General features: G+C 42.0%; 1 protein-coding gene across 9 annotated transcripts in view; it reads right to left on the bottom strand.

The window, feature by feature from the left end:
- Nucleotides 1-11,747, bottom strand: part of RBBP6 (RB binding protein 6, ubiquitin ligase) — a 32,247-nt gene extending 20,500 nt beyond the window's left edge. For 4 of the 9 annotated variants that reach the window (XM_087730381.1, XM_087730386.1, XM_087730382.1 and 1 more), the window contains exons 1-4: nucleotides 11,034-11,747; nucleotides 3,265-3,364; nucleotides 1,262-1,300; nucleotides 549-585 (exon numbers count right to left, since the gene is read on the bottom strand). In XM_087730381.1, coding sequence (XP_087586507.1) covers nucleotides 549-585; nucleotides 1,262-1,300; nucleotides 3,265-3,364; nucleotides 11,034-11,199 — 342 coding nt within the window. In that variant the 5' untranslated portion in view covers nucleotides 11,200-11,747. The remainder of the gene's footprint in view (nucleotides 1-548; nucleotides 586-1,261; nucleotides 1,301-3,264; nucleotides 3,365-11,033) is intronic. The other 5 variants (XM_087730383.1, XM_087730384.1, XM_087730387.1 and 2 more) reach the window with 3 other exon arrangements.
- Nucleotides 11,748-12,122: the final 375 nt, after the last annotated feature.

The raw sequence follows: 12,122 nt of genomic DNA, 5'->3' as shown, positions 1-12,122 counted from the left end.
AGTTTAACAATAATGGTTTTTCAGCGGTTTTTGATAACATTTTCAAAAACCATTAGGCAAAAAAAAAGTATTTAAAAACAAAAGCTAAGTGATACAATGTGAAAATGGCAAAAAATACACTCCAAACAATTTTTATTGCAAGAAACAAAAAGCACACAACAACCTATACAAACATACATATTACTAGCTATAGACAGACAGATGTAGAACATGGCACCATGTTCAATTGTGCAAACCTTGAACCTACATGATCTAAAAACGATCATACATTATCTGTACAACACAAAGTCATACAGGAAATATTCTAGCATATTCAATATGAAATACAATGCATTACTAGGCACAAATACCAGTATTCACATTAGAACTGTGCAAATGATGGCATTACTGTTTTTACTATGCTGAATCAAATACATTGTATGTACAACATATACTACGTTTTACTGGAAAATATATTAAGTTAATGTTCGGAAAATTAATAAAAGACTACATTGTTTAGAATTAAGTGCAGTGTGTAGAAAAAAGTGTGAGATTGTGTTTTTACATACTGCTTTTGATGTTCCACTCACTGGCTCAGTTCGACTTCTAGAAGAAGAAATAAAGGTGGTCAGAATTTAAAATAAAGCACTTGTACCCAACATAAAGCAGTGAAAACAGATTATAAAACCCAAATGTAAAAACATTATGTTCCAATAGTCTAGTGAATGTGGAAATTTATTCATATACATAAACTGTTCTCTCTTGGTACATTCAGTGCAACTAAAAAAAAAAAAAAACACCAACAACCCAAAAAGCACATTTCTACTTTGTCACAAATTACTCTAAAACTTATAGATATAGAACACAACAGTGCAAGAGGAAGTCCTCAGGTATTTTGTCTCTGCTACGTAATTATCAAAAATATGAAGTCTGTACTACAGTTTTGTGTTCTTAAATAATCAACCATCAAAATGTGAAGGTAACTCCAGCCAATCAGTATATCCCTAGTGTTACAAACAGGTACGAGATACAGTATTTCAGTTTCTAAGAAAGAACAGTGATAGTCTAGACACTTGGAAGTGCAAGTTTACTTAAGCGAAAAAAAACAGTCATCTGACAAAGAAATAACAAAAATGTCAGCAGCACAGTCTTTAGAACAGTGTTTCTTTGTGGAAGCCCAAGCACTGTGTTCAGATATCTACTATATTTAGCCATGAAAGTGCCAAAATACTAAACGTGTTACATATGCTATATTGACTAAAAATAGTAGTAGAAATGTCACCTGAAAGCAGTTTCTAGGATTTTGTGCGATTTAGGAGTCCTGTGACAAAAAAAAAGGTCTTAATTGCCAGAATTTGCTTTAAGGTAATCTTGAAAATGCTACAGTATTTTAGGAAATATTTATTACATTTGAAAACTTGCTGAGATTCCACATACTCATTGATCTGTACCTGCATGCTACTCATCATGAATCAGACATGCAACCATTGATATTGTTAACAAACAATTCATACATCATCCAAAGTGTCCCATGAGCAGAGGCAATTCAAAGGCTGCTGTGGAATTTATGTACAAACAAAAAGGCTCGTGCTTCCTGCCACTGCTAGAACACCACGAGGCTCGCAATTACAGCCACGTACCTCCTGAAGATGAGGAAGTACAAGGAAATACTTTAGATTACCACACAACTGTTTCTTCATACATTTACCTTGAAGAACATACTACAAGGAGAGAAATGCGTTTTGGAAGGCCTCTCCACCATTACAGCATACATTCATCGTTCCCAAACATTAACCACTCTATCAGTTGTTTCTGCAATGTTTCCAGCTGAAGGAATAGAAAGCTAACCTGCCTGGTTAATTTTCAATGTTAGAACAGCAGTGCCATTCTTCCCTTATCCCCACATGCAGGTATTTATTTGATTTTTGATGCTGGCAGCATCTATCCTCTCATTTTAGGGCAGCATTACAATACTAGGAGAGGGTACCATCCAACCAGAAACGGAGGATGCATTGACAAGACAGCACTAAGCATACATATTTAAATTAACCGCCAAAACAAGGCCATGTTTATAAGCACAACACTGTGGCATCCAGAATTACTAGGTAGTGCCTGAAAGCACTGCCACAACTACTGCAGTAGTACGCCCAAAGTTTACATGAAGAGCCACATAAATTCAGGGTTTTTTTGCTTGCAAATGCTTCATGGGTACCAGGATGCTGCTGCACTGTTTGTTCAAGACACACTGTAACTCATCAGTCTACTTTATTTATTGAGAACATTAAAAAGACATGGCAAAACCACAAGCCAATATATCTACTAATTGTGGTGGAGAGGCATATCCTTAAAAAGGCTGGAAAACATGACCATTCAAACAATGCTAATGTAGCTGATATAGAACTGGACTGTATGAATAAATAACAGCAATAATCCTGTAGTCAGGGTAGCATTTGAATATCTGTAATTTTAATCAATACATCCAATTCTCTGTCCTCCATAAATCTTAGGAATACACAATTAAAATCTGGAGCACAGACACCAGCTTAGGGTAAAAACAGACTTAGAAAGGTAACTAGTAACATTTGGTAACATACTAAACTGCTTACTCAGCTTCAAGTTCAGAAAGTATTAACTATTCCTTCATCGTACCTGCACAAAAGGCAATACACTTAAGGATAGCATTCTTTTTCTCTTGCCTGAAACGGACACTGTCTTTAGAAAACTAATAGGAATCACTTATGAATGAAACTTCTTGTTTGCCAGCTGGCAACCCTTGGTCTCTATAGCTAGTATGCAAAAACCCCAGATTTGGGGTGTGAGAATACCTGCCATATCCCACCCTCCCCTCCCCTAAATTAAAGAAATAGTAAAACATTGAGAATCAGACTCTTCTGAGTTGGGAACAAATTACGAGTTTACACTACAATGCATATCTGTCTGTACTACAAAAGCAATAAAAGCAAACACATATAATAAGGAATCTCTCCACATCGAGGAAAAAGGATCTACAACTTGGGCCTCAGTAAAATCAACCCCAAGAACAAACCCGATAGAATCATCTTAAAAGTTACCATTGTTGGAGTTCGAACCCCATGTCCCGGCAGGCCTAAAAATGTAACTCTACTTGGGGACAGATATATTAAAACCTACCCCTTTAACAACAAAAACTAACAGCAGCTTTAACAAGAAAGACAGAACCTGAATGCCTCTGTAAACTAGTATCTATAAAAAAAGTTAACACACTGAAACCCCTAACAAAGAATACAACACTTTAGGGATACTTACATAACATATGTTTTGCTGGTAGCTTTAACTCCTCCAATAGGGATTCTTCTAACAATTACCGATGAGTTCTTCGGAATCAGGGCATTATCATCCGTGTATTCTGAAAACATAAGTACAGAAAAAACATTAGTCAATTTGTAAGAATGTGTATTAATATGTAATTACACAGCACTTCAGAGAATCCCTCTACAGATATAAAAGCAAAATTTTATATGTAACATCGTGCTTTCATTGTCTCAACACACTAAAAGTACATTTCAAGAAATCTTCAGGTTTGATAATCAAACACAAGCAGCAGAATCTTTTTTCTTTTTTTTTTTCTTTTTTTTTTAAATAGTTTGAATGCCAACAGCAAAATAGTCTCAAAGGTCACTAAAGGAGAGTCTGCTAATGCATGAGGTTCTTTCCTGATCTACCTTAAGTTGCTTTTGCTTCTGTTAGGCTACAAAACCAATAGATCTTTGGAGAAATACAAACCACAGCAAAGTTTCACCTGCATAAACCAGATTCTACAGTCTGACTAGCTTGCCCTGCAACAAAACAGACACTTAGCTCAAGCATGAAAACTCTGCGCCATCGCTTCAATAGCTGTTAACTAAAACTGATTCACCTATGCTGCTAGTGCTCAAGCCTGACAGAACACAGAAGAGAGCCTGCCATCTCTGTCTGTTTCTTGGATCTTAAGCCATCAACGACCACACTTCTGAGCTGCTCAGTGCTTTACATTTAAATGGAAAGGAAACTGGCAGCGCTAGAATTTGTATCACAGAAATCTGGGTTTTCTTCTGAATTTGCTTCCACAAGTAGGGCAGAATTCGCTCAAACTAAAGTGGTATCTCCCCTCTTAAGCTAATCATCTACTTCGAATTAACCAAAGCGAGTCAAATTAACCAAAGGGATGTGAATTCTTTCGATTCATTTTTTGCAGAGCAGAGAGGCTCAAACAAAATTACTTACAAAGACAGCCTTTAAAAGCCTTTAGAAAACAGTGTGTGCCTGAAGCTATCCATGCTTTACCATGGCTTACACCATGTTAGTCTTCTGAAAAGGAGGAAAGCCTTCTGACCTTTTACCTAAGGCCCAAACAAAAACCCTACCTGAGACACTCTGACTAAGTTTAAAATGCAAATATCTCTCCACGAGAATGGTTTTTGTATTGTACTTACACAAGCTGGATATGACTAAATATTTTAAAGCACTATCAGCAGCCATTCCCTGTAATCTGCCTACAGTTTTAAATATTAAAAGCCCTTACCTTTGCAGACCGAATTAGAACCATGGTCTGAAAACCAAAGATGCTGTATATCTAGCCAAGCTCTGTCATGGTGGTTATGCCCAGTGATCACACACAAAAGATGAATATTTCACAATTTATGCTCCATTTTTCAGTATATTATTCCTATGGGCAGGAACCTCTCTTAGACCAAAACACACCTACCAGAAGACATCATTTCAACAATGAAATGAAAATTTTACTCCTATTTCCAAATGACAGAATGCTTATTCAGAAAACTAGAAATCATTTAGCTGAAACTAATTCCTGATCTTCCCCCCTAGGGAACCGAACAGCAAGCTTCCTCTGGACTTGAGGTAGCTTCAGAGTAGTTTCAAATTGTAGGAGAAAGGACTACTAATGACAAAAACAGAAGCTTTTACAGAAGCCATATCCTGAAACCAACCCCTAGAGCTCTTCTCAAAAGGAAAATCTAACTATTACACAGCCACCTGTCAAGAAAGGCCTGCACTGGGACTTTTTGGTGGAGAAGGAGCTCCAACAGTACTGAGGCCCACACAAAGAACTGGGAGATCATGCCACCTGCAGTTCTAGAAGCCCAAAGCAGCTGTTTCTACCTGCTGAACAGAGTCATGCAGAGTATTCTTTCTGGTTCAGATCACAAACCACTGGATTAAGATTTCACAGATACAGGATAAGCTACAGTGCCTCCGCAAAAAGGCAGGAGTTCGCTACTCCTGTGCCGAACTGAGGATTGTGGTAGTTCTGCAGGAGACTGTAAGTTGCAGCACCTCTCCTAGAAAGAGACTGCATATATGAGGACAGCAACCAATGCTTTTATCCACAAATTATGCAAGCCTGCAGAGGTCAATTTGAACATGCACAACAGGTGTATGATGCAAAGAGGAATAAATCCTCTTTTAGTATTTTGTTACAATTCATTGACGATTAGAAGAGAAGCATTGACAACTGCCTTCTGAATAGCCTATCCTTGCCTGTATACATATATAGATATATGCTTGTTTTCAATCCACTTGTTAAATGCACAGCGAAGAGAGCTCCAGCTGTCTAATAACAGACTGATATAAAAATTAATTCACCTTAAAAGTCCATCAGTACACATTTAAATGGATCAACTGAAGAGTGACAATAGCTTGGTGAAGTAAAGGCTTTATTTGTATAGGACACTTATCACATATTTGTATTTGGTACTTGAAGTATCCCACTAGCTTGGTTACCATGTCAGAGAATTTGTGGAAGAGTGTTTACATACAGCAGGGTACATTGCTGAGTTAGTTCTGTGAAGGACTTGATACCAGTTGGCTTTAATACATTTATTTTTCCTTCACTGCAATCCATTGAATTCATTTTGGTGATGAAATTTTATTAAAGGTGAAGTCAAACAACGTAGACTAAAAAGTTAACTTTTTTTTTTTTAAATAGGAAAGCTGAAGCGCTATTCCCGAAGTCCCTGGAAATTTTTGTTTCCTTCATTTGAATTTAACAGATGCCAGCTTAGTCTAACAGCTCTCAGACTAAACTGGCATCTCCCAGCAGGAACCTGTTGCCCGCGGGCAGCAACATCCCCTAGCAGAGACTTGGCAGCTACCAGGACCTGCAAAGCAGTGTCACTCTGCCTCACCACATGACTCAACATCTGCAAAGTGAGCAGTGACATCATGCTCAACAAGGCTACTTTTCACACTTGTCCAAGCAGAGCTCCAATAGAAATGTTCAACAAAGCTGGAGGTAACACCATTGTTGATTCCTACTCCCTTATAGCACAAAACTTGATTTACTGACAGTGACGGCCAGTAAGCAGCTACTGGGCTTTTGTCAGTCTGACCTGTGATTAAAAATAAGGATTCAATTCACTCAGAAAGCTTGTAAAAGCAAAGGGAGATCTGGATGTTATATTAAAGTCAAGAGCAGAAGAGACAGTCTAAAACTTGCTATCTATTCTACAAGAAAACAGTATGCTTGAAACTGTCAAGGGAAAGAAGTATTTCAAGGAATGAATGGAGGCAGACAAGTTAAACAATAGCTACTTTGACTGCTGCCTCATACCGACTTAGAAATCTTAAATCAACAATTGCATTAGTGTCCACAACCTTCTTCCTGCAGAAAAGTACAAACAGCTCAAGTTATGCTCTGAAGTTTATACTGCTTTACATTTAATGCACAATTTTAAAATCTCACTTTTAAATTAACCTATAATTCAGAAAATATGCTAGTTTTAATAATCTGTGTCGTATGTATGCTACAAACAAGAAAAAGTCCCTACTTCATTTTATGGCCTGCTTTAATCTGCCATTTTGAGTCTGACAGCATTGCAAAAGCATCTCTCCGAGCACTATCTAAAGAAGTATTTTCACCCAGATAAGGTACAGAAGCTCATCAAAACAGAAGTCATCAGAAGGCAAGAGTATATGTGGAAAAGCCTTTATTAGGCTTAGGTGCCTTGCTAACCAGCTATTATGCTACTGGGGGAAGGATTTGCAGAGTAAGAGATGAAAACGACAACTAACATGCCAGACTGTCTCTACCAGAAAACAGGGTAACTCCCAAGCATACATTTTCTCCCTAGCACTTAAAAATATGCTTTCTCATTATGTGATTCTTTATCTCTGTTCTAATCAACACCACTTGCACACTTTGGAACAAACCAACCATCTATGTAGCTGGCACTGGAAGCACTGCCTCAAAACATCCTGATTAACAGACTGGACTACTATTTCTGGATTTTCAGCTTCCACCAAAATAGGTATCAATGATCTCATCTACAACTGGTATATTATCATTTCTTGAATTAGCTAGTTCAGTAGGCCAAATGGTTCATGAAACTTTCATTTGCATTATTATTATACAGTACCGTGGCCCAAAAAAAGCACCTATATTGCTCTTACAGGACAAGTCAATAAAATCTAACATACTTTCAATCATTAATCTGTTTATACAGACCACTCAATGCCTTCGTGTCTTATTGGTACTGCTTGCTGTTTCAGCGTGAGACTCGGAAAGCAAAAGCAATGCTGGAGACAAGGTGGTAATGAACCAAACTGAGCCCTAAGCACCTGGCCAAGGGACATTGAGCTAGCTGACAGCACACCCCCAAGAGGCCTCAAACCTGCTGGTGACAGAGTCAAAGCAGCTGACTCCCAGGCAGGCAGTGCATGATCTCCATATAACACCATGTTTTTTGAATGGGTACGTGACTGAATTACCTTCAACTCAACCAGGAAAACAGGGACCTCCATGTCCTTTCTGAAAGCTCTACATAATAACGCTGCATGGCAGCCCACAAATTAATTGCACTCTGAGGTGTAACCAGAGTAATCCCCCATAGTAGCACAGCAACACAAAATGGCACAGTGAAGGGCAAGGTTTAAAAGCTGCTTAAATGTCTTCTCCAAAATGCTAAGTCTGCAGTGCTGAAGACACTCCAGTAGACAGACAGACATCAGCTGTGAAGCCAAATGATTTCATTCAGAGTTAGCATGAGTTTGTTTTGAAGGCATCACATCATGGCATTACTAAAACTGTCAAGTGCATGCTGCAACATTGAACTCAAGCAAGTTCTGAGTTCAAGAGACAGTCTTACAAGAGCAATATTATTCCTTAAAACTATTAATCTAAGATCAGTTCAGAGTCACATTTTTGGGTTTATATTTTTTTTTGTATTTTGCCTGATAAGCAGAACAGCACATTCTCCAAGTATTTTGAGTCAGAATGTTACAGGGCAGGAAAGAACACTTAAGAAACCCGAGTTCAGAAGTTTACAGTTCTTCCACAATATTGTGAGGACATCTATTATAAAAGACAGGTCAAGAAATTCAGATCAAATTCAAAGGAGGCAAGTCTAAATGCATCATATTCTTGCGTATAGGCTTTTTGAAGGGAATTCTGCCTTTAGAGAACATGCCTCTATAGTAAGCATGGAAGAGGACACGCACCGCCCCCCCCGCACCTTTTAAAACAGGCCCCAACCATCTATTTTGTCTTCCTAGCAGCTTAAAAAGAGCCCATCACATCAATTTTTTTCCACTGATATTTAAAATCCTGTTTACTTTTAGCTTACATTAGCATTGCTTCTATTACTAGATTTCCATTATGAAAAGTCAGTTACTGAATTGTAAAAGGTTGGACTACTCTGAAAAATCTTAACAAGAAGGCCATCTTCACTCAAGGTTCACTTTGTCTTTCAAAGATCATTTTAACATTTAGTCAGAACTCCTGCACAGACCAAGCTATAAAAAAACAATACTTTATGCCCGTATGTAAGAATTCCAAACATTCCACTTAGGCAGAGTATCCTGGCCTAGGTTTTTCTTTATCTTCTGAAGGTGAGTTTAAGCATGTGATTAATAAAACCTGAAATTCATGGTTATGCATATAAACAAAAAATTTGGGATACATATATATTGCACTGAAATGTATTCTCTAGCTTGCTCTGAAAACCACTGGGGGATTTTTGTGTTTTCACATGGAAAACACCCTTACGAAAACTCATTAAGTGCCTCTGCCACTAATATGTAATTTAAAATTTTATACTCATTTTACAAAGGTCACAGTGCAACACAACCTACCTAGAAGAGGATCTTGTCCCCGTTAAGCAAGAGTGATGCTCTTTAAAGTATGAAAGATATTCCTTCTTTAACTTCACCTTTAGGCAACACCAAATTTAACGTAACCTCGAGAAGCAGATACTTTCTCTTCACCAGATTCTGATTACGTATGAAAACAAAGCACCATGCTTGGTAAAACTGGTATTACGTATATTACAGTAACGCTTTATGGGGTAACATAAGCATTATTTTTTTTTTCCTAAAACTTTGCTTTCTGTTCCTCACCTGCTATATAATCCACGTCTGGCCTATTTCAGAACATTTTTTCTTCTAGTGATAACAATTGGGCTCTGTCACAGTTTATTACCATCCGACATTCCGGTTTTAAGGTTCTGTTTCACACAGACCCAACTATTACAGTAGTGACGTCAGCCAGTTGACCATTCAGCCTGCTAGCATTTATGAAGCTGAAAGTACATTAGTAACTGAGAAAATTCAGAGACCCTTCTGCAGCAAAGCCCTTAAAGCAAATTAAACATTTTTCAAAAGCTCTTGACAATTTTATTCAATTCTACTAGAAAAATTCAAGACTTCTGAAATGTATCTCTCCCTATACGTCGTGCAATCCAGTGGCATCCCTAAGACCCCTAACATTGTGCTGTTAAGCCTCTTCACAGACATCCTCCTGAAAATAGTTTAAATACCTGTAGATAAACAGCGAGCTTTAGGTCCAACCACTTCAAAGGCTAGGGCTGAAGTTAGAGTTACCACAGCATACATATCATTCTATTTAATACATGAAACAGGAAGAGAAAAAAAACCACTAGTACACATTTTAAAGAAAAGACTGTTGTAAGAGTGTCACAGAACCACAGGAAAAAAAATTTCACGTTTAAGGAATGAAAACACTTCACAATTCTTTTTATTTCTGAAAAGTCACATCCCAAAGTCTTTAATTACATTCAAACTTATCAAGATGGCAGATTACCAAGCTGAAATATCATACTAAGTAATATGAAACTGTTATAATCTCTGAGAAACAAGCACCATTTATTAGATTTAAAAGAATTTATGACTTCTTGAAGAACGTTTCTTACATATATTCACCATAAATGTTCTGCTATAAAACTTCAGTAGTACCCTGATATGGTCAACACGTAGTACCAGAGGGGGGGGGAGGGGAGGTTAGAAATGAATGATGAGATGATGCTCAATAGCATCCGAAGGACCGTGTCTTTTGCGTGGACAAGAAGTTACATTAACAAGACATTCCAAAGTATAATTTAGATATGGAGAACACTCATGTGCAAGATGGCTTTAAAGGGTCTGCATAAATTAGAACTCACAGATATACTCTTGATCCAAAATGTTGCTAGTGAGCCAATTTCTGCAGCAGGCACAACACCAGTTTTCCAATGAAGTGGGGTAAAAGAAGTTGAAAACAAAATTAAGCCACCAAAACCACTTTCTTCAAATTAGCCATCTGTTCTCATTCTATCACTTTCAGCTTTCTGCGCCAGATTTCAAAGAAATCTGGCAAGTTTGTTATTATAAAATATCCTTCCACATTTCCTTATCATATTACTTATCACAGAGGAATTCCAGGAAACCAAAACTTTTGTAAGCACTATACGTCGCACATCAACCACGTATTCTTCCACGCCTAGCTCCGCGCCTAAAACACAGGTCCGAAGGGAGCTGTCAGAGCAGCAACTCCAAAAGAGCAGCTCTCTGAGGCCCCCAACACAAGTCACAGCTACCGATCGCGGCCGAATCGCATTATGGCTTCCCACCCCGCTTAATCCCCCGCGCCGCTGGCCCCGCCGGTCCCCCCGCACGCCGGCGGGACGGGCCCCAGGCTGACTCACGCTACGCGGGGATGAGCCACAAAGAGCAGGCCGCGGCGGGGCGGCCTGCGACACCGCCAGCCGGGCGGTCCCCGGGGCCCCGCGCCCGCCGTCCCCACGCACCTTCTTTGGTCTGGGCGTTGGTGATCTGCAGGTCGCAGTCGGCCGCCTTCAGCTTCTCCCGGCCCATGATCTGGCGCTTGAGGTCGCACAGGGAGATGTGGAGGCCGTCGAAGGTGACCGTATCATAGTTCAGCTTGGAGGAGAACTTGTAGTGGACGCACGACATGGTCGGGGCCAGGCGGCGCCTGCTCCGCGACGGGCGCCTACCGCGGCAGACGGCGCCGCGGCCTCCGCGCCGGCTTCGGGCCCGCGGCGGCTCGGGGAAGGGCCCGCCGAGGGGGCCGGGGCAGGCGGCGCGGGCTGAGCTCGAGCGGGCCGGCGGCGCTCAGAGGCCGCGGCGCTCCGCCATGGCCAGGCCCCGCGGCCTCAGGCAGACTCGGCTGGCGGAGGCCTCAGGGCTCCATCGCGGCGGCGCTGCGAGGCCCCGGCCCCCGCCCCCGCAACGACTCCGGCCCGCGGCCCTCGGCGATCGAGCTGGGCCGCGGCGGCGGCGGCGCCCGCCCGGCTCCTCCTCGCAGCACCGGGCGGGCGGGCGGGCGGACGACGGGGAGCGGCCCCCCCCCCCGCGGCCCCGGCTCGGCCTCCGCTCCCTCTCCCGCAGGCAGCGCCGCCGGGCCCGGCCGCTCGCTATGGCGACTCGGGCGCCCCTGCCTCAGCGCTCCGCCGAGGGGTTTCCCGGCCGACAACCGCACGGGCCGCCGCGAGCGCGCCGCTGCGCACGCGCAACGGCACGCCGCGCCCACCCCCCCTACCCTCCCGCGCGCCTCACGTGACCCAGCGCATTATGACAAAAGGCCCGCCCTCTTCGGCCCGACGCCCCCTAGGGGAGAGGCGCCCTCAGCCCCGCGCTGCCTCTGCCCGGCCGCGGGTGTCCCCGCTGTCCCCCGGCCTGCCACCGCCCATGTCCTGCCACCCCCCGGTGTCCTGCCACCCCCCAGGCCTCTCACTGCCCCGTGTCCCTCCTGTCACCCCCCAGGCCTGGCACTGCCCAGTGTCCTGTCACACCCAGGTCTGTGGCGTCCCTCCTGTCACCACCCGGTGTCCTACCACCGCCCGCTGTCCTGCCACCCCCGAGGCCTCTCACTGCCC

The sequence above is a fragment of the Nipponia nippon genome, unplaced genomic scaffold (genome assembly GCF_047370975.1).
Source record: "Nipponia nippon isolate SJK-2023a ecotype South Korea unplaced genomic scaffold, ASM4737097v1 scaffold_5, whole genome shotgun sequence".
Lineage (NCBI taxonomy): Eukaryota > Metazoa > Chordata > Aves > Pelecaniformes > Threskiornithidae > Nipponia > Nipponia nippon.
Note: the sequence above shows the minus strand (reverse complement) of the source record. Positions and strands in the feature narration are given on the sequence as shown.